This window comes from Amblyomma maculatum, chromosome 11 (genome assembly GCF_055883805.1).
Source record: "Amblyomma maculatum isolate TAMU_Amacu chromosome 11, ASM5588380v1, whole genome shotgun sequence".
NCBI classification, from domain to species: Eukaryota; Metazoa; Arthropoda; class Arachnida; order Ixodida; family Ixodidae; genus Amblyomma; species Amblyomma maculatum.
This window is the reverse complement of record NC_139354.1, coordinates 36,631,427-36,659,391: the sequence shown is the minus strand read 5'-3', so window position 1 is coordinate 36,659,391 and position 27,965 is coordinate 36,631,427. Positions and strand designations below refer to the sequence as shown.

General features: G+C 47.0%; 1 protein-coding gene across 2 annotated transcripts; it reads left to right on the top strand.

Moving 5' to 3' along the window:
* Positions 1–344: 344 nt before the first annotated feature.
* LOC146173509 (atlastin-1-like) lies at positions 345–27,771 on the top strand. Of its 2 annotated transcripts, XM_084583268.1 has the most exons (10): positions 357–419; positions 2,659–2,771; positions 7,340–7,667; positions 7,723–7,935; positions 9,553–9,771; positions 11,902–12,066; positions 12,120–12,176; positions 12,231–12,302; positions 12,357–12,491; positions 27,182–27,771. In XM_084583268.1, exons 3-10 carry the CDS (start codon positions 7,347–7,349, stop codon positions 27,437–27,439), a joined length of 1,440 nt encoding a protein of 479 aa, XP_084439394.1. In that variant the 5' UTR covers positions 357–419; positions 2,659–2,771; positions 7,340–7,346; the 3' UTR covers positions 27,440–27,771. The 2 variants fall into 2 exon arrangements, with proteins under 2 accessions (XP_084439393.1, XP_084439394.1); XM_084583267.1 differs by lacking the exon at positions 2,659–2,771 and having other exon boundaries at positions 345–419.
* The last annotated feature ends 194 nt before the right edge of the window (positions 27,772–27,965 follow it).

Genomic DNA, 27,965 nt, shown 5'->3' with positions numbered 1-27,965 from the left:
ATAAATTTCCAGAATATGAGAAAAATACTGAAAAAATAATGGCAATTAAAACCAAAAAAATTGCCTCCTCCAACCCTCCTCCTCACTCAAAAATCGGTTGCAGAGCGCCTGGTACGGTTGCCTCGTTCGTCAGCTCACACCGTTCCTGCGGCTGCCGGCGGGCCTATGACTGTGAGCAACTTTTTTTATCTTTTCTTTTCTTCTTGGAAGTGGCCAAGAATAAACAAGGCAAATGCAAAACGTGCTCCTAGAGGTCACTGCCATCACATGACGTAGGTTCTACGCCTTCCGTTATCGTTGTTGTCACGTGATCCGACAAGCGATGCGAGATTCTAAGCCAGAGGGCCACAGTGAGACGGGGCAGCCGCCTGGGATGGTCGCAACCCAGAGAACTCTGACATTTCAAGACCAGCGTGTGTGTGAGTACTGCTCTGTTCTGGTTCTTCTCAGCCACTATTGAAATACTTTGAGCCTTTTATCTTCATAAAGCGCTAACAACAAATTTGTGTTGCATTTCTCATTAGTTTTTTTTTTTTTTTTTAGACTCCAAAATACAGCAGCTACGCTTCTATTATTCCCTTGTAGCAGTGAGGCCGAATAACGAATTTGAAGGGAACTTTTTTTTTAATTTTGAAAAAGGATGTGCAGGGCGTGGTCTTACAATATTTAGCTGCCGCATCTCGTCTTGTCCGCGTCTCCACTTCATCTCGTCTTGTTCCGAATGCCGCGCTGCCAGGCGCGGAAATTGCGTGTTATTATTCTGCGAGTAGTAGCAGGGCTCTGTCTTGCGTGCTGACGAGTAAATTATTAACCCCTCAAAAAATGTGCGCTTTCAGTTGCGGTAATGCGTGTGACCGTAGATTCAATGTGAGCTCTAACGTGCCACGTAACCGGGCCGCCGCGTCAGGGCGTGGTGGCTCTGACGCTCCCTGAACGCTCGCTCAAGCGCTGGTTTGTGAGATTCTGGGTGTGAATATAAAAAAAAAAAAAAACATTATGCTGAAAACTTATGTACTTCATAACCATTCAGAGGGACTATATTGTAGCGTGACCTACTAAGCCAACCGCTTAGCCTCTTCGCTGTGATCGCACTGACCCTGAGCCGCCGCCTAGCAACAGCCAGAACTGGCGGCGCAGCTGGGCTGGTCTCGTCGTCAGAAAAAAAATTTATCCGCCGGGAAGTGAACCTCCTTCCCTCGGATCCTCAGCCTAGCGGTTTGCAAACTGTGTCACGCCCAGTTTTTTTTTTTTCCTGTTAAGAAATTTGCAATGGGCAAAGTCAAAGTACAATGCCACGAAGAGCTCCCGCAAAAGTAAGGTATAACAAAATTTCAAAAACGCTTTAGGTTAGCCAGTTCGCACAGAACTGGCATCCGTTCAGGTTTCTCGCTTTTGGTATTATAGATGGCGATCAGGTTGCTGACACTGTATCGTGAGTAGAGCGTCTTAATTCTCCTTCTCTATAGCGTGAGGATGATAATAGCACAGTTGGTGGCGCCGCAGTACCAACTAATCACTAACTAGTACTAATTAGTCATTTGTCAGGACTAAATAGTCATTGTTAATGACGATGACGGGCTATGACGTCGTCGCATGGTGACGTCACGACTGGTGATGACGTCTAAAGGCAAAATGCCGGTCAACATGCGTCGAGTCTTCTGGAGTCTAGGAAGATATTAATAGCAGAGAAAGATGGCAAGGACTGCGGTGGAGCGAAGACGCCGCTCGGCAGCAACAAGCCGTCCGTATGGGGTCGAGATCGCGAAGGAACAAAATCCCTTTGTTAGCCTTTTGTCGCGGAGGCTCGGGCCCCCGTCCTCTAGGCCTGCGGGACGGGGATGGGGAGTAAGGGGCCTCCATTTCCGACGGGCAATTAAAGGTATTATCCATCTATCCATTAACACCACCTGGCAGCGCATTGCCAAACTATATCCCGTAGGAGCACTCGAGCAGGCGACGCTCAGCAGTTTCACCAGGCGACAAAATGCAGAAATATTGTCAAAAGGAGTAAGGGCCCATTTAAAGCCACCCGTCCATGTCACTTCTGTTGCGAATTAAAGGCTTCTTTTTGGAAATTCTACAACAAGCGATTAAAAAATACCTACTCGTGGGTGCATTTGGAATTAGATTTTTATGATAATGGGCTACCACCGCTGGACATGATCATGTTGTTGAGCCTGCACAGTACCTGGCGATCCAGAATGGCTTTCAGGCATGCAGACGTTGATGAGAGGAAAATACGGCAGTACTTTCGAGAAGCCGTTGCGAGCGTTATTGATGTTTTCAAGATTTAAGGCCAATGGCCTGAGTAGCTTCCGAGCATGAACGCGTTGCTGCACATGCCTGAATTTTAATGGATCACGCAGACCGAGCTCGCGTGGCTTTTAACCCATGTTCAGTGTTTGTCGCGTAATATTCTTTATGTGTAAAATCTAGTTTTGAATTTGACAATAAATAAAAAACAGCTTCTGTGGCGAATTGTGTTAATAGTATTGTCATGTACAAGGTGGTTGAGGATACCGAGAATAGCAAGGGCTTAACCCGCGCTAGAATTAAAGGTGAGAAAAGAATTGTAACTGTAGTTACGCCGTATTGCACATCATGCCTAAAAGTGCCTGCAAGGCCTTTTGTGGATTAACTTGATGCGATTCGTTTTAGCCGCTATGTGCGACACAACGGCAGCGAGCAGCACAAACACAAACGCGCAAGCGACACTTCGTCGTCCTCTCAACTTCGTCCTCCTTCACTCAGCCATGCGCCACCTGGCAACGGTAGGTGGCACTATGCTTATCTCTGCACTCAGATCTGTTCGAAATTTCTGTGTATAATTTTTGTTTATTTTTTTACAATTCAAAACACTAAAATAAACTGGTAACAACTTTGCGGGGTGTGTTTCGTTTAGGCTGCATTAAGCGATCCTTTCGGTTCTTGATAGCCGAAAAAAACAGTCGTGAACCGAGCCACGAGGACAAAGGATACACTATGCAATTTCCTTCACCGTAGTCATTTCCTGCCTGCAGTGAGCTTATGTCAGCTTTAGGTTGCATTCAGAGTGAGTGTATGTTACCTTTAGGTTGCGTTTAAAGACACCTTTCAGCAACAATCATCCTTTAACTCTCTGAGAGCGTCATCTGCTCGAGTGCTCCTACGGGATACGTTTTGGCAATACGCCGCCGGGCGTTCGATCCAGGCGTCCGTGCGGCGCCATTCATTTGGCGCTTCCTCGAACGCCGCACCACACGGCATGTATAAAAATAGAAGCAGTACAGCAGGCATCAGCGACATTTCAAATTGGTTTATAAGAATAAAAAAGGCGCAGTAAAAGGTCTTCATATACAAAACATACCCGTTGACGTGAAAGCCAATTCCGTTCGCTCATGGAGCAAACAAAAGAACTGGTATACATGTTAATTTTGGCACGGTATTCCAAAATCTTTGAACATTCATTATTGCGAGCAGAGACATAATGCGGCCCATGTAAGCACGTTTCCTTTCGAATACCTGTTTTATTGTGATATTTCTGATACAGGAGCCTTGAGTTTCCCATCTATTCTTCCTGTCGGTGCAGGTATTTTGTGGTGTGGTAGGCGCATTCGAAGTTCTTGGCGAGCCTATGAGTCACAATCACCTCATACAGATTTCTCATACTAAACTCGTACTAATCTCATATCATCTCATACAAATATTTTTCAACGGATGGGTCGATGTGTTTCATGCGCTGAAACTCGCGAGAGCGCTTTTAGTGCAGCTAAAAGTGCTCCTGTTCGCCCAATGGAAACCGGTATTAGTCACGCAGAAAAAAAAATCGTTCATGCCTTCTTCTTTTGAACATCTCAAATATGACCCGGTGCAGCAGTGCTTTCGCCTGAGCAAAGCACAAAGAAACACGGACACTTGCCGACACGATAAATGCCCGTTTGCGTTAAACACCACATTTAGAAGGCACTTCGCAAGCGTACTCACTTCTGTAACAGATATGCACGCGAAACGCAACATATTTCCCGACGGTAAACAATCGAAGAACCACATTCGTCATTCGCCGAAACGTAGTCGAAACGGACCCCAGCATGCTAACGGCCATATTGTGAAATTTGAAAAGTAAGAGCGTGGGTAGCTACCGGCGGCCTCCTGGCTGTGAAATTTTGTTTCAGTTTCAGTTTCATTTTTAGAAAACACTTGTGTGTAGTTTTAATTTTGGCGTTATTTGTGGTGCTTTATTAAGGTGTTGGGTTATATCAGCAGCGCCATTTTTGTATGAAAGGCTACGAAGTTACGCTGCCCCACCCCCAGCATGTTAAGTGATATCTGTTATGTTCGGGGCGTCGGAGCCCCGTGAGCGAGGAACCTCTCGATTTGGTTGCTGGGTGGAGACTACTTTATTGTGCTTTGGGAGAGAGGGAAGAAAAGGCGTCGGCGCTAGCAGGGGTACCCGCTAGTCTCTCCGAAGCGGCCTGCTCGCAGGTGCAAGGAGGCATTACAAATGGAGCGGCCGTGCGTCCGTTTCGTTGGAGGCGGTGTGGCAGTGCGTCGGTTCGCGTACACAACAATATCCTTGCCCGTAACACCCTAAAGCATATTGTCCAACGACATCACCCCTTCGCTACGCAAGAAGTGATTTGCAATGACACAAACACCCAAGACTCAGGGTGTAAGCGTGTTTTGAATGAAACAAATGTCCAAAAAGTTTTTGTTTTTGCAGTGTATGCTAAACAGAAATGAAAGCATAGTAAAGAATATACATTCGCTTAGTGATGTATACGTTCCCTCATTTGAGAAAGTCAATGTATTTCCACATTAGCTTCTATACACAAATACTGTTGTATTTTCCAAGCACAAAACTTCTTACGTAATCTCAAATGAAAGTCTATTACGGATCTCATGTTAAAACACATAAAAGTTGTTTCTTAGGCAACATCCTACATATGCTAAACAGAAATGAAAACATAGAGCTCTGAAAGTGTGCAGTTAACAAGGAAAGAATATATATTCACTTAGTGATATATACTTTTCCTCATTTGAGAAAGTCAATGTATTTCCACATTAGCTCCTACACAAAAATACTGTTGCGTTTTCCAAGCACGAAACTTCTTGTGTGATCTCAAAGGAAAGTCTGTTGCGGATCTGATGTTAAAACACATCTAATCTTGAGTCTCCTTTCAGTGGTTGATGAGTCATCAAAAACACATTACGTGCATAACAAAAATTCAATATCTATTTTTGTAAGGGTTATTTTAAATTTGCTTGTGTTCTTTCTGTCGTGGCTGCTATGCGGTAGCACAGCTGCATGTTGAGTTTTTGTCTCTCCGATTTGCGTATCATACGGCGTTTTACTGTCAGGGTCAAACGAGAAGTTTGTCAAGAAAGATAAGTTTTGGGCCACATGGTCAGACATATACTGATGCATAGGAACCATGACTTCAAACAGGACGGAGACGAGAGATTGACAAGAGGAGCAGTAATTAGCAACTGGGGTTCATTGGAAAAACACCCGTAGCGTCAAACCTAAAAAGCAGAAAAAATAATAAGGCAAAATGATATCTCGTCAAAGATGGGCGAAATAACCACGAAATAAGGTCAGAAAATCGCGACAATGCATGCATCGCCGATTGATCAAACACGGTGTTTATCGATGGCTCACATACACACGTTTCATGCCTGCGTTTCATGATATGTGCCGCTTCTTTATTTTTCCCTTTTCGATAATGGCGACAAAAGCAAGAGATGGTAACCATCGTATTCTCGGCAGTGATTTGAAAGATTGGTGACATGATCAGCTTTCAGCGACCGTTAGTGATGTCGCAGCCTATCATGTGTGCATTGTCCGTCTGTCCAATATGTTCACAGTGCAAATGGGCTTTACCACTTCCCGCTGCTATGCGGCAAAGTTAACTATGTGCTGACGGGCCAATGTAAAAAATGATGGGCTGCGATAGCAATACCAGCCTCTCAAACATGACAATGGCGCCAATATTCCAGAATACTGCCGAGAATGCGGTAGTTTTAACCTCTTGTTGAATAAGGCCACCATTTTCGAAATGTGAAAAATAAGACTCGAAAGTGACGTTTTGGTAGCGGGAAGATTTGAGAGGTCGTCATTTTGACAAGTATCCCAAAATTATGAGTTGATTTGACTGCGCCATATGGTTGGCTTCCAGGGTGACATTGGTGAATGTTAGCATCATAGGTTTGGATGCTTGCATATATTTGTGAAAAGGGTACTCTTCCGTCCCCGTTCCGGACTGTCTTACTATGATGTATTCAATGTTGGAATACGGGAATGTCTGTTCTATTGGTGTGATGTCTTTGGCTATGGGGTTAGCCACTATAGACTTAGGGGTAGGCTGATAGTGTTATAGTGCAATAGCCTAGGAGTCTTGGTGGATCCTATACACTAAAACCAGGTTATTTGCATTTCACCGTGGTGTTGGGGAGGTAATAACTGAGGAGTCCCTGCTTCTGCCTGTAGCCCCCGCTGACCATACCCCTCCCCCCTTTCTGAAGCCCACTGGTATCTAAACAAGGGCTTGACAAACCTGACAGTTGTGCTTTGCAATGTAGCATTCCGCTCTGCCACAGGTTGAACAGTTGAACAGTCCTAGGAGCATAAAAGGATTGCATGCATCCTTTGAAACTTGCACTAAAAGAAAACCTCTTGCTGTATAGGGCGCTATTTGAGTGTCTTTTTAAGACTCCGATAATAATATCCAATAAACATGACATAAAAGTAAGTTTTCTGGAGAGAACTTCCGCACTGTGAAAGCAAAAAAAAACTACCTTTCCTGCAGTCTTTCATTTCATTATTTTTTCCACTGTCACAACTACAGATTGTTCCAAGCATTCACTAGCTCAACATGTATTCGTCGCCTGTTGGGCTTCGACGGGGTTCGGTATTCGCCTATGATTCAGGAGGGTAACATCAATATACAGCATTTCGGGACCTTGGATCACGAGTGATGCACGCTGCTCCGACGGCACGCAGACACTTTCGTACGGCTTTAAAATAGTGGTGCTTTATATCAGTGCTAAAGGACCTTTCATGTAATATCACCTTAAAACTGAGTGAGCTAATAAGTATGTACTGCATAATTATAGAGGCATGAGTTGCATGGATAGTGATTAAGCGAGTACCGAAGCGCGCGTACATCAGCGAGGATCAGCAAACGGAGCCGGCACACAGAAGCCACTAACGCTATCTTGTACTCCTGCCGTGTGATGGAGATGATTTAATATGTGAGGTGGTTTCGGCTGTGATATATCTCCATACGCGGTCAATTCCTAAGTGAAAATGCGTATTTAGTAGCCACATGGATGATCATGCTATTATTTACTGTTTTCGCAGGACTGCAATGGCAACTCGCGACCATGTGGGAGAGGCGGTGCAGATCCTTTCTATAAAAAAAGACCACAGTTTTGAACTGCACGAAAGCCGACTGCGAGCTATTTTGCTGAATGAAAGAGTGAAGGACAAGCCCGTCGTGGTGGTCTCCGTGGCCGGACCTTACCGCCAGGGAAAGTCCTTTCTGCTCAGCTTCTTTCTTCGCTACCTGCAATACCAATGTATGCGCGACTGGTTGGATGACAAGAGCATCCCACTTGGTGGTTTCGAATGGCGAGCTGGCAGCGAGCCACATACCACTGGAATCTTGTTGTGGAACCAACCATTTGTGGTGAGTTACATGTTTTGTATAAAAACTGGCCAGGGCCTGATTTTGTCATCCGCAGATCACCACTCCCCAAGGTGAAGAAGTTGCTGTGCTACTGATGGACACCCAAGGATCGTTCGACTCAAATAGTTCGGTCAAGGAGTGCACGACCATATTTGCCCTGAGTGCAATGATGAGCTCAGTACTTGTTTACAATATATTTCGCAACGTACAAGAGGACCACCTTCAACACCTGCAGTTCTTCGCCGAGTATGGAAAGATGGCCCTCAAGGTATGCATAAAGTAAATTTTACACAATCTATGTGTTAAACCTAGTTTTTCCGGCATATGGTAAAATGTACGTAACTAAAAAGGAATTTCACACATACATACGAATATAATAAATTTAAGATTGTACTTCTCGTTTAATTGGGAATGAGTGAATGTGTTTCAAATCGGTGGCTCTTAGACCTCAATGAAGAAGGAGGATGGAAAGAAGTAGATCACAGGCTGCACAAATGCCCTACGTTTCGGCAAAAGCAAGAAACTAGTATAAAACCATTTTTGAGCAGTCCACCCACCCGCGTGGAGGCCGAATACAAGTCACGTACGTCGGCATCAGATTGTTGCCGAGGTGCGCTTCCCAAATCTTGAGTAGGCTTAGCACTCCTAGATCAATTACAATGCGCTCGAACTCACACAAGACCGCCGTTTGGACAGCAGGGCGCCGTCACACAATTGTAACACACTACAATCGTGCATCTTCATTATGAACACTGGTTTCCGCACAAAACTGCCCACAAAACTAGACGTCTGTAATAACAAATTGAAATTTTGTTTCTGAAAAAAATCGGCAACCAAAAAATCTCCTTCAGAGCATAATGTATCCTATCGAAAAAACCCTATGAGTCACAATAACTTCATACAGATTTCTCATACTAAACTCAAACTAAACTCGTAAAATCTCATATAATCTTATACAAGTATCATTGAACGTATGAGGAATATATGATATTGTATGAGATTTGTATGAGTTTAGTATGAGAAATCTGTATGAGGTTATTGTGACTCAAACTGTTTTTTCGCAAGGGTAGGCCAGGGAAGTTGGCATAAGGAGCTGCAAGAACATTATCCGAATCATCATTATGCTTCGAACGCGATGCGAATGAAAGTATTCTGATTCAGGTGCATATTGTTCTCAATGGCGTTTCAATAATAAATTACTTGACTTCTACTTTCATGTCCCATGAACCCCTCCTACGTATTAGCATTCAGTCTGCTGAAAGTTGCTGAATCCTACTTTCTTCAAGGAGCAAGCTGCTGTCAGAGTTTTGTTCAAGTGAATTCATGCGACACGAAAAATCGTAACGTACATCGACTAATTAATTGAAACACGTCCTTGTTGAAAGCCTTGATTAATGCACTTTTGCTTCTGCCATCTGTGCGGGCATCTGGCCCCATCACAGTGCGCAACTTCGCAGTGTAAAATATGAGTCATTGGCGCTACGTTAATGTGGTGCCTGCCAACAAAATGTAGAAAAGAAATCATCTTTGAAGCAATGTAACGATTTGATTTTCTTGACTGCCCATATCAACGCGACAAACATTTATGAACCCGAATGGTGTCTATGCATTTTCTCCTTGTCAATTGTCCGGACAGCGAGTTTCCATGTTGACGGGATGTAAATTCATGGAAAAAGATTTTTTTTCTCCAAAAAACTGCCCATAATTTTGAGTTGTCCACATTAACGGGGGTCGTATTAACGAGGCGGGCCCGTGCAAGAAACCGTGGTAGAAAGGCACCAGAAAAATGTTTTTTTTATTGTTCTCGTATTCCTTTGCTTGGTGTGTATGTTTGAGTTCCTACTTGAACGTTGTATCAATCACCCACCGAGTCTTACCGCCGCAGGCGGCAACAAAAACAGTTTTTCAGAGAATTGTGTTCCTGGTACGCGACTGGCCCTTTGCTTACGAGACAGAGTATGGCGCCGTGGGTGGCAAAGCCATACTGGAAAAGCGTTTGAAGATTACTGACGACCAGCAGACCGAACAAAGAGATCTACGACAGCAGATCCTGTCAACCTTCTCGCAGACCGACTGCTTCCTGATGCCCCATCCAGGAGACAAGGTACCCAGGACGAGATATTTTTTAGTAGCTTAAAAACAGTGAAAAAAGCATCGATTTTTGCCGCAATCTCACGCACGGTCTTTGTCAAACATATACAATGCAGAGGGTGTGCTTTTAATCCTTGTGGGCGGGCCTCACTTTTCTTGGATGTCTAACCTACTGAAAGAGAAAGGGCCTGAACTCTTGCCTTCGACAGATTTTGAACGCTAGGGGCGCAACACAAGCCCCACTGGGTAGTTGTACGTGAACTCTCTGCACTCTAAACGTTCGACAAAAACTGTCCATATTCAGAATCAAGCAAGAAAATTAGCCTGACTTAATATTTCCTTATATGAATTACTTGATATTAATTGCTTATTGAAGCGTTGTACGATGCTATGAAGCTATGCAGACTTTATTTTCGTAAGATGCCATACCAATATCATACAATTGCCAACTCACCGTGGTGATGCAGATACAATGATTAGAGCACTCGGCTGCTGTGCCGAAGGATGTAGGACCGAATCTCGACCGCGTTTCGGTGGAGGCGAAACACAAGGCGCCCGCATGCTTTACGATGTCAGTGCATATTAAGGAATCCCAGAAGGTATAAATTCCCTCAACCCTCCACTAAGGCGTTTCTCTTAGCCTCAGTCGCGTTGGCACGTTAAGCCCACTAATCTAAACCAAACGAACACCATTTAATGTTGTATATTGCTTGACTTGATGTATTACATTTTTCTGGTACTTATATCTGTGCACGACAAGCTGTGCGAGGTTGTGCCATCATGACCTTTTTTCAGTAGAGTTGCTCACTAGAAACAAAATATATCATAATACGCATGAAACAGAGTTTTCCCATATTCACATCTTAGGGTCGTTCCATATACTCCCTCTAATTTATCAATTTGCTTCTTCGTCAATGGAGATTTGCGTGCCCGATCAGAATTGCAAGTTAAGTGCAATAATAAAATTATTTAGTAGCATAATGCAAAGCACCACTTACCATCCAACATCATTTGTAACGCAAGCTGTTTATTTCTTTATCTGCAGTTAGCGGAATATGATTTATGTTGCCGACATATACCTAGACCTGAAAACCTCCAGAGACTAGCTAGCAGCCCATTTTCAACACTTATGGGAGTTAGTCTTGTGACAACTTTTCAAAACACCTGACGTAAACGTTGCATTCTAGCCCCAACATGCCAGCATTAACAGCCATAGCTGTGACCCCCAACCTTCGGTGAGAGAAGTCTCCAGTGCGGTGGGTGGCAGTCTCCAGCATGACATTCCCGAGAAAATGGTCGCTGCTATAGATCCAATTTCACTTCTCACCACACTTATGCTTGGTCAACTGTGCGTTGTTCATAAATCTTGACTTATATAGAGAGAGTGAGAAAGCTTCTTTATTACCGAGTGACAAATCAGGAGCTCAAACGTTCTGGGGTAAGCACTACCAGCGAGCGTTGGTCATGTTACTTTTCCGACTCAAGCAAGGTATTATAAGTGGGAGGGCAAGAAAAGAAAGTGGTTTACAGTTGCTAGGCCCTGCAAGAGATGTTTCTTCAGATGTATTGGGGGATGTAAGCTTAGGCAAGATGGTAGGCCGTATGCTGGTATGCTGAAGAGGTGTAGGGAAGATGAGGTGGCGAGGGTGTTAACGTTGTAGCCTGTGTTGAATATGAGCCTGAATGGCGCTGATTTCAAGTTGTGTTTTGCGAGTGTTTGTAGTGAGTCATAAAGCTTTGTAAGTGTGCCTTGCGGATGTGTCTCCAGTGCAGAGCCGCGTAACAGGCCGGAAGGCTTGACCAAAGAATCGCGGGTGCCCTGATGAGAGTTCAGTGAGCGAACTTGTGGACCAACTCATTCATTCCAATCCCTCTATGGCCAAGGATCTACTTAGCTGTGACTTCGGTGAGATGGAGGGGAGGTATGAGAGGCTTTCTATATGATCTGTGGAGACTGTGTTTTTTACGATGGAGCTAATGGCATTTTTGGAGACCGTGTTTATATTTTATGCCCACGTTTACATACTAAGTGAACGCAATTTTTGTGTCCACATTGAGAGTTTCCAGGGGGGTAGCGACAGAAGATAGACTATATACGATGCGTATATGTGCATCACCAACTGAATGAAATTAAATGGCGCAGGTGCAGCATGACCCAACGTTCAATGGCAGACTAGAAGACATCGACAATGTGTTTATGCAGCAGATACAGGAGTTTGTTCCTTGGATCCTCTCACCCGAAAGTGTAGTCGTCAAGGAGATTAACGGCCAAAAAATCACTTGTCAGAATCTTTTACACTACTTTAAGGTAAGCCAGCAATTTAGTACTGGGCATGCGACACTCAGTACATCTCTTTGCAGGTTTACGCGAAAGCATTCCAAGGAGGTGCCTTGCCGGAGCCTAAATCATTGCTAGAGGTGAGCAACAGAAGTACTGCCTAGAAAACTTTGGTGATGTATATTACTTTCCAGGCGACGGTGGAGGCGAGCCACGAGAGTGCCAAGGAGAAAGCAGTGAAGTTTTACATAGAAGGCTTGAAGACGGTAAACACAGCGTGAGGAAACAGAATGGCGATCACAAATCTTTCTCTAACGCAGCTGCCACGCGGAGACCTTGCTAAAATGGTGGCCGCCAACAAATTGCTCAAGGGGAAAACAATAGAGATGTTCAGAACTGCTTCCAAGGTCGGCGACGAAAGGGCTTTACAGAAGTACCTGACAGATCTCGAACAGGCAAGCCGTCTAATTATTATTCAAGTAGGGAGCCTCTAATAATGCGCTTTCACGCTCCTCAGACTCTTTCCCTTGACATCGGGTATCTACATCATTTGGTTTTTGCCGCAGGTCACTGCATAAGATTTCAGTGCATACCAGCTCATTGTGGCATTAAAGACAATGAAATGCACGTGAAGCGACTCGTAAAGGCCACCAAAATCAAAGATACATTCGGACTTTCTTCACAAAATCTGATGCATCCCAACTAGCTAAAAATTTGCTTCCGAAACAAAGTATCGACTTCAGAGCTTGCCGACACATCACTACCATTTTCTTTACTCCATTGACCCACACTGAAGTTCAAGACTCACTTCGAAATTTCCTCGCCAACTAGAAACTCTTTACCACTGACTTCGCCTGAGCTGTCCGAATACAAATTGCTTGTGGTGCCGTTTCGGCCAAATTAACAGTCCGCACTGATACAACTGTGGCTCGATTGAAACTGTGGAACAAGTGCCCTGCGTATGCTGACGAGCATGAGTACTATGAGCATAACATGGAGAAGCTCTCCCCAGTTCTTTTAACAATGAGCAGTATTTTTGGTCCCTTAGCCTGCCCTATAGGCAACAGAGACTCTCAATTACATTTTATTTAGATATCTGAAAGAGATTAGACTTCTTGACAAATCCTAAATTCACCTTACATGTTACCCTCAGCCATTTTTTACGCTGTGAACTCTATAAGCACATTTGTCGGATAATGCATTTCATCACTTCATTTTATATCGTTACACAACGATACACCTTGCAACGCATTTATTGGCCGCATTTTATCTCCCCTTCATATTTTTTTTTATTTTCTTCACCTTTCTTTTTCAATCTTTTCCTCCCAATTCCCCTTCCTACACAGAGTAGCGTGCCATCGAATTCTAAATGCCGGCTAAATTCTCTGTTTTTCATTAAAGGGTCTCTCCATCTCACTCTCCCTGAAGGTTAGGGAAGAGAAATCGCTAAAATGCTGCCATTCATTTTCTGTTTTCGCTTTCGATATACAGAGTATAAATTAGTCATATTCGTAGGAGCTGAAGTATAACTAACCTTCGAAGAGTAACTGCATCAGATACTAAAAAAACGTCTCTCGCTTGGTAGCGTGCAAACGTGCAACAAGCAACTGAGTAGCATACATATTTCGTAGTTTACTGATCCTGATGGTTCGCACTTCACGGAAGCCAACTGTTTCAGAATTTTGGCCCTAGTGCGTCATGGACACTCAAGAAAGGCTCATCATCATCATTTATTATTCAATTAAATATCCCTATCGGGGACATTACATAGGGGTACATTGATAACCTGAAAGCAATTTTCTTTCAGGTTATCAATGATGAAAGCTTCAATTAATTCCCGCGTCAACTGGTTCTTGCTTTTTGCCACGATTCTGGTATTCGGTAAGTTTGGGAAGGGTGGCTCTTGCAGAGTGGGATCACCACAGTATATGGCAAAGTTGCTGTATTTTTCTTTTACGCTCAAGTTATGCTCCTTTAGTCTTCTGTTTACACAGCGATCTGACTTCCAAGCGTAATATTTGCCGCAGGAAAGAGGAAAATGAATATACGACTTCCGTAGCGCCTGACAAAAATGATTATTTATGCCTTAATTTCGGCTGGTTCATTAGCGCGTTTACACAGCTTGAAAAGGCAGGGAGGAGCGGAAAAAACTACCTTAACTCCTACGTTTTTCCAAATTGCTTTTAAATTGTGGAATACATGGTGAATGTATGGAATGATAGTAAGTTATTTATTTCGATCTCTTTCCTTGAGGAAGGAGTGGGCTTTTTGTTTTGCATGGCACTGAGCATTTTTTCGGCTACGAAAGAAAGAGGTATGGTCGGGTATCCGACTAATGCATTATCTGGGCTTGATTCTGAAAACTCGCCTCTAAAGAGCGTTCACAAAACTTGGTTAACTAGTTATTGAAAGCGGCTTGCGCAATGTTCCTGTTTATTAGCATGGAATGCGCGAAGTGTAAGACAAGCTCGTTGGCTCTTGGCTTAAAAGAGCAGCAAACGTGTTCTGGAGAAACCAATTATAGAATTATAGAATTTCTTGAAATCAACTATAGAACGCCGGTGAACTTTGATGCGTTCAAAGCACCGTCAAGGGGTGTTCCACTCAGACACGTGGCCGGAAGCTTAGAACTGAAACCGATTTTGGCTGGTGGCCATCTTGGCTCTAAATTACACACTTAATTAGCTCTAAATTATTACCCGACTACCCACATCAACCATTTTATAACTTGCACATCTTTCCTCAACGCTCTATCCGGTATTATTATTATTATATTATTATTATTATTATTATTATTATTATTATTATTATTATTATTATTATTATTATTATTATTATTATTATTATTATTATTATTATTATTATTATTATTATTATTATTATTATTATTATTATTATATTATTATTATATTGTCACGTCTCGATTGAACGCCAAGGAGGACCCAAAGATAGGACGGGTTTAATAAATCAACCTGGACGAGTCTTGCGCTCCAACTTCCTTCTCTTCCAGGCTCGCGCTTGTGGGGCCCAGTCATCATCTTTGGCGTCGTCTTCTATGCGGCATTTGCCCCCCTCCTCAGGAAGCATCGTCCCGATGAGCATAAAAGGGAGTAGGGGGTCAAGGTCAGTCCGAGTTGTACGGCTTCATGCGTACAACGTGGACGACGTCGGCTTGTTGCTGGCGTCGCTTCGAGGTCGACACCCCGTCTGGCACCACCTCATAAGTGACGTCGGTTAAACGTCGCTGAACAACATATGGCCCGAAATATCGCCGCAATAGTTTTTCGGAGAGTCCACGGCGGCGAATAGGCGTCCAGACCCACACTTTGTCGCCAGGTTCGTACATGACATGTCGGCGTCTATGATTGTAGCGTCGTGCATCATGCTCTTGCTGATTCTTGATCCGCACACGCGCTAGTTGGCGGGCTTCCTCTGCACGCTGAGCGATTTCCTCGGCGTCCTGATCGAGATCGTCGGTGTCGGCATTCGGGAGCAACATTGCATCCAGCATAGTTGTTACTGGTCGCCCGTGAAGGAGGCTGAATGGTGTCATACGAGTGGTGTCTTGGCGTGCCGTATTGTAGGCGAACGTGACGTAGGGAAGAATTTCGTCCCAATTCTTGTGGTTCACGTCAACGTACATGCAAAGCATGTCTGCAATGGTTTTATTGAGGCGTTCCGTCAACCCATTGGTTTGGGGGTGATAGGCTGTAGTTTTACGGTGACTGGTACCACTGAGGCGCAGAACGGTCTCCAAAAGTTCGGCCGTAAATGCAGTTCCTCGGTCAGTTATAATGAGCGCCGGAGCGCCATGCCTCAGGACAATGTTCTCCACGAAGAACCGAGCTGCTTCGGCGGCGGTACCCCTTGGCAGAGCCTTGGTCTCCGCGTAGCGGGTTAGATAATCGGTGGCGACAATTATCCATTTATTTCCGGCTGTCGACGTCGGAAATGGTCCCAGGAGGTCCATGCCGATTTGCTTAAAAGGTGTTGTTGGCACTTGAAGAGGATGGAGTAGGCCAGCTGGTTTTACAGGGGGTGACTTACGGCGCTGGCAGTCTATGCACGTACGTACATAGTGTTTCACTGTCGCAGGCAGTTTTGGCCAGTAGTATCCGTGCTGGACTCTAGCCAACGTGCGGGTGTAGCCTAGGTGACCGGCGGTTGGCTCGTCGTGACACGCTTGCAGAACTTCACTGCGGAGAACAGATGGGACGACGAGTAGATGACTGTTTCCCCCAGGGCGGAAGTTCTTCTTGTAAAGCACGTTGTTGCGAATAAAGAATGAAGAGATTACTCGGGTGAAAATCTTAGGCACAACGGTAGTTCGTTTTTCCAAGAAATCAATAAGAGGGAGCAATTCCTGGTCTTCTTGCTGCTGTTGGGAAAGCGTTGCGTCATCTATGACACCTAAAAATGCAGTGTCTTCATCGGTCATAGTGAAAGGTTCGACCGGCGCTCGCGAAAGGCAGTCAGCATCCGCGTGCTTTTTCCCAGATTTGTAAATAACTGCCATGTCGAATTCTTGTAATCGAAGGCTCCAACGCGCGAGTCTCCCTGAAGGGTCCTTTAGATTCGTCAGCCAACAGAGCGAGTGATGGTCGCTAACGACTTGAAAGGGGCGAGCGTACAAATAAGGGCGGAACTTCATAACCGCCCATACCACTGCAAGGCATTCTTTTTCGGTTGCCGAGTAGTTCGCTTCTGCTTTAGATAGGGTCCTGCTGGCGTAAGCAATTACTTTTTCTACACCACCCTGGCGCTGCACCAGCACAGCACCTAAGCCCACGTTGCTGGCATCCGTATGAAGCAGTGTAGGGGCGTCGTCATCAAAGTGCGCCAGGACAGGTGGTGTCTGTAAACGTCTCCGCAGCTCATTAAACGCTTGTTCCTGCTCTTCACCCCAGTGAAAGACAGCATTGTCACGCGTCAGCGAAGTTAATGGCCAGGCAATTCGTGAGAAACCAGCAATAAACCGGCGGTAATAGGCGCAAAGACCCAGGAAACGCCGCAATGTCTTTTTGTCCGTAGGTGTCGGGAACTTGGCGACTGCGGAGAGCTTTTCAGGATCAGGCCGGACACCTTCTTGGCTAACGACGTGACCTAAGAATTGCAGCTCCTCGTACCCGAAGTGGCACTTCTCGGGTTTTAGTGTGAGGCCCGCAGATCGTATGGCCTGAAATACAGCTAGCAGACGGCGTAGATGCTCTTCAAATGTGGCCGAAAACACAATCACGTCGTCAAGATACACCAGGCATGTTTGCCACTTAAGTCCCGAGAGCACAGTATCCATCAACCTCTGAAATGTTGCTGGTGCTGAGCATAAACCGAACGGAAGGACCTTAAACTCGTACAATCCATCGGGAGTGACGAATGCTGTCTTCTCCCGATCTCTCTCGTCTACTTCTATCTGCCAATGTCCACTTTTCAAGTCCATTGATGAGAAGTAACGTGCATTTCGTAGGCGATCAAGGGAATCGTCGATGCGAGGAAGAGGGTACACGTCTTTTTTAGTTACTTGGTTGAGCTTGCGGTAATCTATGCAAAATTGTAAGCTGCCGTCCTTCTTTTTAACAAGTACCACGGGGGAAGCCCAGGGGCTCTGTGACGGCTGGATAACGTCGTCTCTAAGCATTTCGGCCACCTGGCGCTGAATGGCTGCACGTTCTTTCGGAGCTACACGGTAAGGATTTTGTCGAATCGGGCGAATCGAGTCATCCGTGATTATTCGATGTTTTGTCAAAGGCGTTTGGCCGATCCGCGATTCGGAAGCAAAGCAGTCTCGAAATTGATCTATGAGATCCAAAAGACGGTCCCGTTCTGAAGAAGACAAATTTTTACTCACATCGACGATGGTTACGGGCGTCTTGCACATTGATCCTTCCTGTTGCAGTGAGAAGCAGTGCTGCGCCTTTGGGATGCTGTCGAAAAAGGCCACAGTTGTGCCTTTCGGAATTTGCTGACGCTCGTCGCTGAAGTTTGTCAGCAGCACTTCGGTCTGTCCATTGGTCAAGTTGACTAGCCCTCGAGCTATAGATACACCTCGGCTTAGTACCAGGGCGACTGCCCTTTCGGCGATGCCATCGCCGGTATGCGCCATGTCGCACTTCACTTCAACAAGAGAGCATGATCGCGGAGGTAATGTCACTGTCTCATTGGCGACGCGTAAGGGCATCAGTGGTACTTCCGCACAACCAAGGTCTTCATGATTGTTGGTGAAGGCAACGACGCTGTCACGAATGCTGATTACAGCCCCATGAAGACGCAGAAAGTCCATGCCCAAGATGAGATCTTTGCAACAGTCAGGGAGAATAACGAAGCTGCCAACAAACACCGCGTTTCCTATTCCTATCCGGGCAGTGCACTTCCCTGTCGGTGCCAGTAGCTGGCCCCCAGCACTTCTTATTACTGGCCCAGTCCATTCGGTTTTTACTTTGCGTAGCGTGTCAGCCAGTTTCTGGCTAATAATTGAAAAATCCGCCCCGGTATCCACCAGAGCATGTACCTCCAGCCCATCAATGGAAACGGCGAGGTCAGCGCTAACAACGTTATCTGGGTTGCTCGTCTCTTTCGGCATTTTCGGCGGAAGTGCGGCAAGGTCAGCGGTATCAGCTTCGTCGTCGGGGCTGCTCATCTGATGCGGCATTTTCGGTGGTAATGTAGGCGGCATTTTCGGCGGTAGTGCGGCAATGTCAATACTAACGGCAGCGTCAGAAGCACGGGCTGTCGGCTGTTGCGGCGGTGGTGAGGGTTTTGACACTTTTAGACTGTGTGCAACCTCCCCTCGTGAGGTTGCGGCTGTTAGTTTCCCCGGTGAGGGCTAGGGTAACGCCGTCCGCCAACGTCAGCATTGCCACGACGCATCGGCGGAGAATAACGCTGTGGCGATGGGGAGGAGCGGCGGCGGAAGCCCGGGGATTCGGTTTCCCTGCTGACCGGAAGGCCGTCGTCGGTTTGGGCAGTGTCAGCGTCGAAGCGGCGGCGAGCAGAAGCAGACGGAAAGGCCTGCCCCTCTTCGCGGTAACGGCAGTACCGATATACGTGGCCAGGTTGTCCGCAGTAGAAACAGAGTGGCCGGCTGTCATAACTGCGCCACCTGTCCGTTCGGCGTAGTTGAGAGCACCTGGAAGGCGCCCACTGAGGCCCCTGGAAGAATCGCGTCTCCTGACGGCTTGGTGCGCTCGGTGAGGCGTGGTCTGGAGGCGGGCGACGTAGGACCGCGGCGTAGCTCTCAGATTGCGGCTCGTGATAAGGTGCAGGAATGTTGGCCGGGTAGTTGACCGGTTGTGGAACGCGGTATGGTGGTTCGGAAATGACTGCCGCGTTGTCGACTGGATGAAATTCGTTGCACTGGGCAGACGGTGTTAGGGAGCACCGAATTTCATTCCTTACAGCCTGCACGAGGGCCTCTGACGACTGAGCTTTCGTAACCGAAATTCGCTGCAACTCCTCAAGGACAATTTCTCTAATCATGTCTCGAAGAGTGGTCTGATCTGTTGCAGTCAGCGCCGCCGCAGTCGTCGGGGCACAGCCGGCTGGTCGGTTGTACTGGCGGCACCGATCTTGGAGGGCTCGCTCTATAGCCGTAGCGTCCTTAATGAACTCACTCACGGTTTTAGGTGGGTTGCGTACTAAGCCGGCAAACACCTGTTCTTTGACACCGTGCATGAGATGCCGTAACTTCTTTGGCTCACTCATATCAGGGTCGGCACGGCGAAAAAGGCGAGCCATGTCTTCCGCAAACATAGCCACGCTCTCATTCGGCTTCTGGACACGCACTTCAAGCAGGCGCAGCGCATTGTCGCGTCGATCAGTTCTCGCAAAGGTGTCTACAAGCTGGCGGCGGAAGTCGTTCCATGTGGATAAGCTGGCCTCGTGGTTTTCAAACCACGTTCTAGCATTATCCTGAAGGGCAAAATAAACATTGCAAAGCTTGTGATCTTCGCTCCACTGATTAAGCTTGGCCACTCGCTCAAACTGGTCAAGCCAGTCCTCGACATCTTCAAACGCTTCCCCGCGAAAGCACTCTGGCACCTTGGTGTTCTGAAGAGTCAACGGCGTAGGGTTGGGATGTGCCATGGCTTTGGAGACCTGATGGACTTGGTCGTTTGAAGAGTAGCTTGGCAGATGGTTGTACTCCGGGGCTAGGCCTAGAAGGCGGCGGCTAGCGCGATGTACAGGCGTGTCGATGTCTGGGATTCGCTGTGGACTGCCGGAAGGAGTCTTATGCATACCCCAGCGCGCTCCACCAGTGTCACGTCTCGATTGAACGCCAAGGAGGACCCAAAGATAGGACGGGTTTAATAAATCAACCTGGACGAGTCTTGCGCTCCAACTTCCTTCTCTTCCAGGCTCGCGCTTGTGGGGCCCAGTCATCATCTTTGGCGTCGTCTTCTATGCGGCAATATTATTATATTATATTAGTATATTATATATTATATTATTATATTATATTATTATATTATTATTATATTATAATTTTGGCTGGTGGCCATCTTGGCTCTAAATTACACACTTAATTAGCTCTAAATTATTACCCGACTACCCACATCAACCATTTTATAACTTGCACATCTTTCCTCAACGCTCTATCCGATATTACCATTCTCTTTCCAATATTTGTCACCAACACACGTAGCAAGCAGGGCAACAACCGAGCTGGCCCTTTTTAATCAAGCGAAAACTCGAGAGAGAAGAGGATGACGCTTAGCCACGTGCCAAGACCACTTGGTGGCGCCAGAAGATGGTCAGTGGTGTGACATTGCCCCCCTTCCAAGAGGCATCGACCCGGTGCCGCAAGCGTAGGAGAATAGTAGAAAAGCGGGGCAAGTTATACGGGAACGTCTCTGGCTCTGGTTTGGACCCTGACATGGTTTACCGATTGTAATAGGGCTTCATTCTGGCAGCGTGAACTATTTCAGATTTCGGCTGCCGAGAGGAGCGTACAGTGCCTTGTGGTAGCACCTCGTAGTTCACCGCGCTGAGGCGGCGGAGCACCTCGTAAGGTCCACAGTATCGCCGCAGAAGCTTTTCAGAGCGCCCTCGCAATCGTATTTTGCTCCATACCCAGACTTGGTCGCCGGGCGTGTAAGTCGCCTCTCGGTGTCGCCGGTTGTAGCGCGCGTCGTGTACTTGTTGGTGCCGAATTCGCGGTCGGGCAAGCTGGCATGCAGCTTCTGCGTCATGAATAAATTGGTCAGCCCCCACGACAGTGGAGGGAGCAGAATCTGGAAGAAGCATGGCATCCAGCATAGCCAAGGGTTCGCGTCCTTGAACCAAATGAAATGGAGTGAAGCGTGTTGTTTCCTGGAGTGCATTGTTGTATGCGAACGTGATGTACGGTAGAATTCGGTCCCAGTTCCCATGATCGTCGTCTACATACATAGAAATCATGTCTGCTATTGTCTTGTTAAGCCGCTCAGTCCGTCCATTAGTTTGAGGATGATAGGCTGTTGTCTTGCGGTGGGTGGTGCCACTAAGTCGAAGTACCTCACTCGTGAGTGCCGACGTAAACGAGGTTCCTCTGTCAGTTAAGACGAGTGTTGGCGCACCATGACGGAGTACAATGTTGTGAATGAAGAAATGCGCAACTTCATCTGCGGTACCACGGGGAATGGCCTTTGTCTCACAGTAGCCGCTGAGGTAGTTAGTGGCAACCGCTATATACCTGTTACCCATGGAGGACTTCGGAAATGGGCCCAGTAAGTCCATGCCGACCTGTTGAAATGGCAATTTCGGGGGATCGATAGGCTGCAAGAGCCAGGCTGGTTTAATGGGTGGTGTTTTCCGCCGTTGGCACTCACGGCAGGTACGAACGTAGCGGTGCACAACGGCAGCTAGCCTGGGCCAGTAGTACTTTTGGCGTATCCGTGCCAATGTGCGAGAAAACCCGAGATGGCCGGAAGAAAGGTCATCGTGGCACGCACGAAGAACTTCGTCATGTAGCATTGTGGGTACTACAAGCAGATAAGCAGGTTCTGTTGGGCCGTAGGTCTTCCTGTAGAGCACACCATCGCGCAGGCAAAATGACGACAGTCCGCGCCTTAAGAGCTGAGGAGGAGATGGCACGGTTCCTTCGAGGTATTCAATGAGGGGCAAAAGTTCAGAGTCAGCCCACTGCTTTCGGGATAAGGTGGACGTCGCGATAACACCGAGGAAAGCGGAATCGTCGTCGGAGCCATCCGCGTGGCAGGGAGTAGGGGCACGGGACAGACAGTCAGTATCACTGTGTTTCTAGCCGGACTTGTGCATGATTGTAACGTCAAATTCTTGCAATCGAAGGATCCATCGAGCAAGCCGACCCGATGGATCTTTCAGGTTTGCCAGCCAACACAGAGAGTGATGGTCGCTCACGACACGAAACGGACGACCCTACAAGTACGGACGAAATTTCATGACTGCCCACACAACAGCGAGGCACTCTTTTTCGGTAGTTGAATAATTAACTTCGGAACGGGACAAAGTGCCACTGGCGTAAGCAATGTCACGTTCTGCACCGTCCTGCAACTGAACAAGGACCGCACCGACGCCAACGTTACTGGCATTCGTGTGCAGTTCCGTGTCGGCCTCTTCGTCGAAGTGGCCAAGTATTGGCGTACATTGTAGACGGGACTTGAGTTCCGTGAAAGCGTTTTCCTGGTCGGGGCCCCAAACCAACGGCTCGGCTTCTTTTGTCAGGCAGGTCAGAGGCTCAGTGATCTTGGATAAATTGTTAACAAAGCGACGATAGTACGCGCAGAGGCCGAGACATCGACGCAAGCTTCGTTTATCCGCTGGTTTGGGGAATGCAGCGACAGCGGCCGTCTTCTCTGGGTCTGGGCTAACACCTCGAACGCTGACAATGTGGCCGAGAAATTTCAGCTCGTTAAAAGCAAAGTGGCATTTTTCCGGTTTTAGAGAGAGACCGGCAGATCGGATGGCCTCGAAGACAGCGCGCAAACGTTTCAGGTGCTCGTCGAACGTGTCCGAGAAAATCACAACGTCGTCGAGATATACGAGGCATGACTGCCACTTCAGACCACAGCGTACAGTGTCCATCATTCGCTGAAATGTGGCAGGGGCCGAACACAGGCCAAACGGGAGCACTTTAAATTCATACAAACCGTCCGGCGTAATAAAAGCGGTCTTCTCACGGTCTCCTCATCAACCTCTATTTGCCAATATCCACTGCGGAGGTCAAGGGACGAAAAGTAAGTGGCATGGCGAAGGCGATCGAGGGAATCGTCTATGCGTGGCAGGGGGTACACATCCTTTTTCGTGACGTTGTTGAGGCGTCTGTAATCCACGCAGAACCTCAAGGTTCCATCCTTCTTCGCGACGAGGACAACAGGCGAAGACCAGGGGCTCGTCGACGGTTGGATAACGTCGTCCTGGAGCATTTCTGCTACTTGGCGGCGAATGGCATCACGTTCTTTTGAAGACACCCGGTAAGGACGCTGACATAGTGGACGTTGGTCATCGGCATCTATAATTCGGTGCTTCGTTAGTGGCGTCTGTCGGACCTTGGAGGTTGATGCAAAACAATCGCCGAACGAATTGACAAGATTCTCTATGCAGCGTTTCTCATTGGGCAAAAGGGGAGGGTTCACATCAGTCTGAATGGCTGTAGGCGTCGCATTGTCGAGGTCTGACGTGTTGGATAAAGCCCACTGCCCTGTACATTCTCCAAGTTCTTCAAAATAAGCGACCGTCGTGTTCGCCGTCAAATGTTGGGGTTCACATGTGAAGTTTGTCACTAGCACTTCGGCTTGGCCACGGACAAGTTCGACAAGGCCTCGAGCTGCACAGACTTGTCGAGTTAGAAGCAGTGACATGTTAGCTTCAGCAATGCCACGCGTGCCGGTGCTGTGATCACATTCGACTGTGACGAACTTGCTCGCACGCGGAGGGATCGTTATGTGGTCGTCACAGACGCGCAACATCGTTTTTCGGAAGTCCATGTTGCTATCAACGGCTCGCTTGGTTGAAAACGATACCATGAGCTGCTCCCGAAGGTCTATAACAGCACCATACTCTTGAAGAAAATCCATGCCGAGAATGAGATCTTTGCAGCACTCTTGTAATACGGCAAATGTACCAGTGAAAGTAAAACCGCAGATCTCTATGCGGCAAGCGCACATGCCAATCGGGGTCATTAAATGACCACCGGCGGCACGCATCATTGGCCCAGACCAAGGCATCAGAACCTTACGGAGTGCCGTGGCTAGCTGGATGCTCATGACGGAGAAATCGGCGCCGGTATCCACAAGTGCAGTCACATCACAACTATCGGCGGTTACAAAAATGTCCCCGGAAACAATGCGTTCGCAGCACGTCGGTAAGTTCATCGGACCGGGTCGTCGCCGCTCGGGCCGTCGCGTCAAATCGTCGGGTGGAGGCTGTTTAATCTGAGACGTAGCGGCGGCCACACCCCCGGAGGTCGCCGTGTTTAGTTTTCCCGGTGAGGGGACGTGCCTCTGAATTGCCCAGAGGAGGAGTACCGACTGGGCGAAGCAGAATGCCTCGGAGATGTCGATCGCGACCGCCGTTGTGGTGACGTTGGCTGCATCTCGTTAGCAGCCAGGTACTCCTCAATCTTCTGTGGTCTTTCGCCATAGCGGGGCCGAGGCGCGTTTGGGGGAAATCCTCTCAAGCCTATTCTCCGGTATGGGCAATTGCGAAGAATGTGACCAGGTTCGCCGCAGTTATAACAGGGCGGTCGTCTGTTGGGCGTGCGCCACAAGTGCGCCTTGCTGATAGCGGGACGCTGGTATTGCTGCGGCTCGACGGGTCGCATGTAGCGAGGCGGTGGTCCGACAACGGGAAGGAATGGATCTTGCTCGGGGGCAGGTCGACGTAAGACATCACTATAAGTCATGACGCATGGCTCCGGTTGTGGTGCTTGTGGTGCTGGTGGCTGCAACGCTCGCCGAATTTCATCACGGATGACGTCCACGGTAGAATTATTCTTTGCAGAGGGAGCATTCAAGTGGAGGTTTTGCAGCTCTTCGCGGACAATGCTCCTCACAAGCTCCCGCAATGTCTCGTCCCTGGCTGCTGGCACGGACGCGCAGCAGAGTGTGGCCGCTACGCTTGCCTGGCGGCCGTATTGGGTACTCCGTTCCTGCAGGGAACGTTCCATGCTGGTAGCTTCTCTCGCGAAATCTGCGACAATTCTTGGGGGGTTGCGAATGAGGCCAGCGAACAACTGCTCCTTCACCCCGCGCATGAGGTGCCGTACCTTCGTTGCCTCAGGCATGGTAGGGTCGGCCCGATTGAAAAGCCGAATCATGTCCTCGACAAACATGGCCACACTCTCATTTGACTGTTGAGACCTTGAACGAATTGCAATCTCTGCGTTTTCTTTGCGCACACTCGAACTGAATGTTGTAAGCAACTCACGGCGAAAGGCTGCCCAGTTGACAAAGGACGCCTCGTGGTTCTCAAACCACGTCTTGGCCGAATCTTGCACGCGAAGTGCACATTCATTAGCTTCCGCTCGTCGTCCCATTGGTTAAATGCAGCCACATGGTCAAAACTGGTCAACCAGTCTTCCACATCCTCTAACCGGTCACCATGAAATGATGGCGGTGATCGCGGTGCGAGAAGGATGAACGGTGGGGCGTTGCTGGGAGGCTGACTTGTCTGGCTGCTCGTCGTGGATGTCATGGTTCGTAGCGGGGTGGACAGCGGTTCAAACTCAGGTTGTAGACCTCGGAGGCGACGGCTAGCTTTATGGACAGGAGTCGCGTCCACGCGTTGATGAGCAGCGTCACTGACGTCTTCGGGGGCAACGTACATGGGATCTTATCCTGCACAATCCACCAAATGTCGCCAACACACGTAGCAAGCAGCACAACAACCGAGCCGGCCCTTTTTAATCAAGCGAAAACTCGAGAGAGAAGAGGATGACGCTTAGCCACGTGCCAAGACATTCGGCCACTTGGTGGCGCCAGAAGATGGTCAGCGGTGGCAATATCAACTAGTTCCCATTTTACAGTTTCGACAAGTCATGCAGATGCGAAACCTGCCTGCATAGCCATACAATGCTTACGCAGTAATAAGGCCTTGCAAAAACTATACCGGTTATCTAGTAGTTGCCATTTGTACATTTTGAGTAATATGCACAAATAAATTGCATGCAATGAGTTCACTGACGACCCGATTTTAAGAGCGTGCAGCAAATTTCTTATTTAAAACATCTTGCGTAATATTGCTCAAAGCAACAACCTCGGTCCCCATGGTTCAAATTTGAAACAATGGACGGTCTCACTTTCACAAAATCCATCAAAAGACAACCCCTACTGGAACGTATCATGCAAAAATACCACACTGAAAGCGAAATAATTCAAGCACACAAACATTTATGCGGACGGTTCTAAAACTACTTATTAGTCCGGATATACGACCGTCAAGAGGGAATGGAAAAAAAGTTTACACTACTTTAAAGGGCATCAACAAGCACAACAAATTTTTGCGCAGTCTCGCTAACTGTGGGAAAAAATTACGAGGAACTTTAGCGACTAAATAGTGAATGGCGAAGGCCTGAGTGCCCATTTTGCTGCGCAACTGGCACTGATTAGTAATTAATTAATTAGTCAATAAGTAAGCAAATAATTGATGAAATGATTAATCATTAATAAATATTTAATAATTGTACTGCAAAATTAGTCACCAATTAGTAATTAATTATTTATTCGTTAGTCATTGATTAGTAATTGATTATTGATTGACATATGGCCATATAAGGCATGCATTCGCGTATACTGTGGTGGTGCTCTGGGATTAGTCGAGACCTCTATAACGTCATCCTGCCTCGGCCAATCATAGCCGCCGCAAAAGCGGCACACATTTTGTCCACGACAGCATGGCTTTTGCCTTAAAATAACGATCAAGAACACGTTTGTCTACAAAGATTCACTCACAAGAGCCACAGCACTACAACCAGGAAAATGGTTTAGATAAGTATCGGTGACTCGACCACCGCCGTGGCGGAGCTTTCCTGTGTAGCCCAGTAACACAATACCATTTAGAGAGATCACGTACCATATTAAAGTTTCAGTGAAAACCTCCGAGGATGTACCAGAGTCATATAAATTCCATGGTTCACACCAACTATGCGTTAAGACGTCGAGTTGCAGCAACTAATTAAATTTATTTTTTGCAGGGACTGCATATGCACTTCTATCTGATCTATACGGAAGAACGACTGTCTGTAGTTGAGAAAGAAGCGGAGAAAATGTCTGCAAGGGAACGACAAGAAATACAAGACCTGAAGGCGAAAATAGATGTCTTGAAGACGCAGATAGAAAATGGCCACACTCAGAATGTGTTAGGCATTATAGGCACGGCCCTTCAAGCGGTGGAGACGGTAGCTACACTTGGCTTCTATGGTTTCAGTGCTTTTTTCAGAAGAAGGCTATAAGTTTCTGTTCCAATCAAATGCATTTTAACACATGGCTAAAAGGGAAGTTAACGTGTCTTTTAGATGATAACGTTGACCTCTGAAAGCGCAATGCATTGCAATGTCATTGAGGACGGAATATATCGATCCTTCAGCGCATGCTGTTTGTAACTTGATGACTACAAATTAATAAGATTTCGTGACATTATTAATGGTATTGTTTGCATTAACACACTTGTTTAAGATGGTAGGTAGCTGCATCTAACAATATGTTAACTATATTTTGATTAACCGAAAGTATTTGAGTGTGACGTGTGGTGATTTAGAGTGCAATAAAGGCAAGCTATATTTATATCGAGGCTTTCTGACCCTAAGCAAGTACGCAGCTTTTGACATAATGAGTTCAAGCAATATTTATATTTTTTTCATCTTGCCTCACTGGCAGACGGCGTCTACAAACCTGATATCGAAGCAAATGCGTTAAGTTTGTTTTTTTAGTACTCCTCATAATCTTGATTTCTACCACGCTGCATAGGCAGGGTTCTTC

Bases quoted from the DNA above. Each gene is read 5' to 3' on its own strand.
- LOC146173509 (XM_084583267.1), top strand. From the start codon at position 7,347: ATGGCAACTCGCGACCATGTGGGAGAGGCGGTGCAGATCCTTTCTATA. The intron at 9,772-11,901 runs GTACCCAGGACG...TAAATGGCGCAG, and splicing joins TGCCCCATCCAGGAGACAAG to GTGCAGCATGACCCAACGTT. The intron at 12,303-12,356 runs GTAAACACAGCG...TCTCTAACGCAG, and splicing joins ACATAGAAGGCTTGAAGACG to CTGCCACGCGGAGACCTTGC.